The sequence below is a fragment of the Nomascus leucogenys genome, chromosome 3 (genome assembly GCF_006542625.1).
Source record: "Nomascus leucogenys isolate Asia chromosome 3, Asia_NLE_v1, whole genome shotgun sequence".
In the NCBI taxonomy this organism is placed as follows: Eukaryota; Metazoa; Chordata; class Mammalia; order Primates; family Hylobatidae; genus Nomascus; species Nomascus leucogenys.
This window is the reverse complement of record NC_044383.1, coordinates 31,593,877-31,597,832: the sequence shown is the minus strand read 5'-3', so window position 1 is coordinate 31,597,832 and position 3,956 is coordinate 31,593,877. Positions and strand designations below refer to the sequence as shown.

At 61.0% G+C, this 3,956-nt stretch overlaps 1 protein-coding gene across 1 annotated transcript; it reads left to right on the top strand.

The window, feature by feature from the left end:
• Positions 1-235: 235 nt before the first annotated feature.
• HPS6 (HPS6 biogenesis of lysosomal organelles complex 2 subunit 3) lies at positions 236-2,919 on the top strand. The gene has a single exon (XM_003255386.4). The coding sequence runs from the start codon at positions 356-358 to the stop codon at positions 2,681-2,683; it is 2,328 nt and encodes a 775-aa protein (XP_003255434.1). The 5' UTR covers positions 236-355; the 3' UTR covers positions 2,684-2,919.
• The last annotated feature ends 1,037 nt before the right edge of the window (positions 2,920-3,956 follow it).

Below are 3,956 nucleotides of genomic sequence, written 5' to 3'. Positions count from 1 at the left end.
CTGGAATCCCTATTCCTGCGTCGGACTCCGGGCCACTGGGCGGTGTCCTGGGGTCTGGGGAAGGGCTTCCCCCTGCGCCGAGAGAGTGCCCGGGCGGGCGCGGTCCAGGCGCTGAGCCCCTGGGGTGCTCCCGTGGCTCCTCCCCCGGCGGGCGTGTAGTGCCGGCACGGCGACTGCGGGAGCCATCCCGGAGCCGGCCTGGTGGGGCGGAGTCGACGCTCAGCCCGGCCTCTGCTCACCTCATCCACGGGGGACGGAAGTCTTGGCCCTGCTCCGCTCCCCCGAGAATCGGGCCTCTCCCTGCTGGGCGGCTGGACCTGGGCAAAGCCTGTGCGCGCTCCCGCGCGGCGGCGCCATGAAGCGATCGGGGACTCTGCGGCTGCTCTCGGACCTGAGCGCCTTCGGCGGCGCGGCGCGGCTCCGGGAGCTGCTGGCCGGGGACTCAGCGGTCCGAGTCCGTGGCAGCCCGGACGGCCGCCACTTGCTGCTCCTGCGACCCCCTGGGGCGGTAGCCCCACAGCTGCTAGTCGCGTCGCGAGGGCCCGGCGCGGAGCTAGAGCGGGCCTGGCCAGCCGGCCAGCCCTCCCCGCTGGACGCCTTCTTCCTGCCGTGGCCAGCGCGGCCGGCGCTGGTGCTGGTGTGGGAGAGTGGCCTGGCCGAGGTGTGGGGCGCGGGCGTGGGGCCCGGCTGGCTGCTGCTGCAGAGCACCGAGCTGTGTCCGAGCGGGGGAGCCCGCGTTGTGGCAGTGGCGGCGCTCCGAGGCCGCCTGGTGTGGTGCGAGGAGCGCCAGGCCCGGGCCGAGGGCCCGTCAGGGTCGCCAGCAGCCGCTTTCAGCCACTGTGTGTGCGTCCGGACCCTGGAGCCCAGCGGAGAAGCTAGCACCAGCCTGGGCCGCACACACGTCCTGCTGCACCACTGCCCCGCTTTCGGGCTGCTGGCCTCCTGCAGACACCTCTTCCTGGTGCCCACTGCCACCACGTGGCCTGGCGTGGCCCACGTTCTACTCATCTGGAGCCCAGGCAAGGGCAAAGTGATGGTGGCTGCCCCACGGCTTGGCCTCTCCTACAGTAAGAGTCTGAATCCTGGACGAGGGGACACATGGGACTTCCGGACCCTGCTCCGAGGCCTTCCTGGGTTGCTGTCCCCCAGGGAGCCACTGGCTGTACACACCTGGGCCCCAACTCCCCAGGGCCTGCTATTGCTTGACTTCGGGGGTACCGTGAGCCTAGTGCAGTCCCACGGTGGTACCCGGGCTGTGGGCACCCTGCAGGAGGCACCTGTAGGCCCGTGGGGGTCTGCAGCCCTAGGCACATTTCAGGGCACTCTGGCCTGTGTGCTGGGCTCCACATTGGAACTGCTGGACATGGGCAGTGGGCAGCTGCTGGAGAGGAAGGTCCTAAGTACAGACAGGGTACATCTGCTAGAACCGCCAGCCCCCGGCATGGAGGATGAGGAGGAGCTGGAGACCCGAGGGAATCTTCGTCTGCTTTCAGCCTTGGGTCTGTTTTGTGTGGGCTGGGAAGCCCCACAGGGTGTTGAGTTGCCTTCAGCCAAGGATCTGGTGTTTGAGGAGGCCTGCGGGTACTACCAGCGGCGGAGCCTGCGGGGTGCCCAGCTCACTCCAGAAGAACTGAGACACAGCAGCACATTCCGGGCACCTCAGGCTCTGGCCTCCATCCTCCGGGGCCACCTGCCCCCATCTACACTGCTGATCATGTTGAGGACCGAGCTTCGGGATTACCGAGGCTTAGAGCAGCTGAAGGCCCAGCTGGTGGCTGGGGATGATGAGGAGGCTGGTTGGACTGAGCTGGCGGAGCAGGAAGTGGCACGCCTGCTGAGGACCGAGTTGATAGGAGACCAGCTGGCCCAGCTCAACACCGTTTTCCAAGCCCTTCCTACAGCAGCCTGGGGTGCCACCCTCAGGGCCCTGCAGCTCCAGCCAGATGGGAATGGCAAGCTGAGGTCCCAAGCACCCCCTGATGTGTGGAAGAAAGTGTTAGGGGGAATAACCACTGGAAAAGAACCCCCCAATGGAATACTGCCCCCCTTTGAACTCCTGTGCCAATGTCTGTGCCAGCTGGAGCCTCGATGGCTGCCACCCTTTGTGGAGCTGGCACAGCAGCAGGGCGGGCCGGGCTGGGGGGCAGGGGGCCCGGGACTGCCCCTGTATCGCCGAGCCCTGGCAGTGCTAGGTGAGGAGGGGACCAGGCCTGAGGCTCTGGAGCTAGAGCTGCTCTTGAGCAGTGGGCGGCCTAAAGCTGTGCTCCAAGCTGTCAGGCAGCTGGTGCAAAAGGAGCAATGGGATCGGGCTCTGGATGCTGGCCTGGCCCTCGGCCCCTCCAGTCCCCTGCTTCGAAGTGAAATCTTCAAACTGCTGCTGGCCGAGTTTGCCCAGCACCGCCGGCTTGATGCTCACCTCCCCCTCCTTTGCCGCCTGTGCCCACCAGAACTGGCTCCAGCTGAGCTCCTGCTTCTACTGCGGACATACCTCCCAGATGAGGTGGGGCCCCCTACCCCATTCCCTGAGCCTGGAGCAGAGCCCCCTCTCACTGTGGGCTTGCTCAAAGCCCTGCTGGAGCAGACTGGGGCTCAAGGATGGCCCTCGGGCCCAGTTCTAAGCCCATATGAGGACATCCTATGGGACCCCAGCACTCCACCCCCGACTCCACCTCGGGACCTATGACTACCCTTCAGGCATTGGAACACTCAGGGCCTGGAGGCGTGCTTGGGACTGGAGGCTTGCTTGGACAGGTCCTCTGTGTCACTGACACAGGAAATCATTTCTGGGACACAGTGATCAGGGAAGGGTGCCTGGGACTTGGAGGGGCCCATGTATGGACCTGTGTATGCAATACTGTTCTGTCATCTGGAGCTATTTTTAAGATGTGTGTGTTAAATATATACATAGTTTAATATATACACAGTTGTGTGTTTTTAAACAGCTACGGGTCTCAGAGGATGCAGGTTATAGAGGGAGTGGTTGGATCTGGATCTTTTGGCTAAAGTCCCCACTTCCAATCATGAAAATAGTTAACATTTATGAGCATTTAATACAAGCCAGGCATTCTACTCATCTTTATATAATCCCTCATTTAATGCTTCTCATAACCCCAGTGGGGAAAGTACTGATATTATTCCCATTTTACAGGAAATAGAAGTTTAGAAAAATTAAATGACTTGACCAAGTTCATTTGGCTAGAAAGTAGCAGCTCAAAGATTGGAGCCACCTCACTGAACAGCCCAGCAGGTCCCACCTGCTTGGGCTTGGATGTGCTCCCCATCCCTGGCTCCATGCTGACTTCCCTGGCCCGCTAAGAGGAGGAGGAGGACTACAGAGCTCCACCTTCCTTTCCCCAGGACTCCTCTGCTCCAGAGTAGGAACTTTGCTGGGCCCTAGGTCCTTGCCTGTCTCCACCAGGATTTCTGGAGCAGCCTCTAGTTTAGGGGAAGATTTGCCACAGACAGGAGAGCTGCCTGCAGAGCTCTCTGGCTCAGTAACAAAATTCACTGGGAGCAGAGCTACCTGGAGAGCCCCATATTCCTGCTGACTCTCCCAAGTCAAGAAATAAGAGCATCTGCAACACAGATCGCTGCTTGTCTGGACTTATTCAACAGGCTCAATTCTGAAGAGGCCTTTGCCCCATGCTCATTTCTACCTAAGTAACCCCTCAGCCTAGCTAGCCTAGGATAGACCCGTGGTTCTAGCTTAGGGTAGGACCCTGGATGCAGCTACTCAGCATCATCCCCAGTCCCAGATACCCCTTGTCCAGGGTTGGGGCCAAGGTTAGAGCTGACGCTCAACTTTGTCCTCAGCTGGGACCTGCAGCTTAGATTCTGTTAGCCTTAACCTGGGCTTAAGGTGGACTCAGGCTAGGACTAATGAGACTAGGGACAGTTCCTGTCTCTCAGGGGAGAGAAGTAGCTACTTAGTCTTATCTATGGCTGGTGTTAACTCT

What these genes read in the sequence shown, in the direction of transcription:
- HPS6 (XM_003255386.4), top strand. Translation starts at nt 356, where the DNA reads ATGAAGCGATCGGGGACTCTGCGGCTGCTCTCGGACCTGAGCGCCTTC.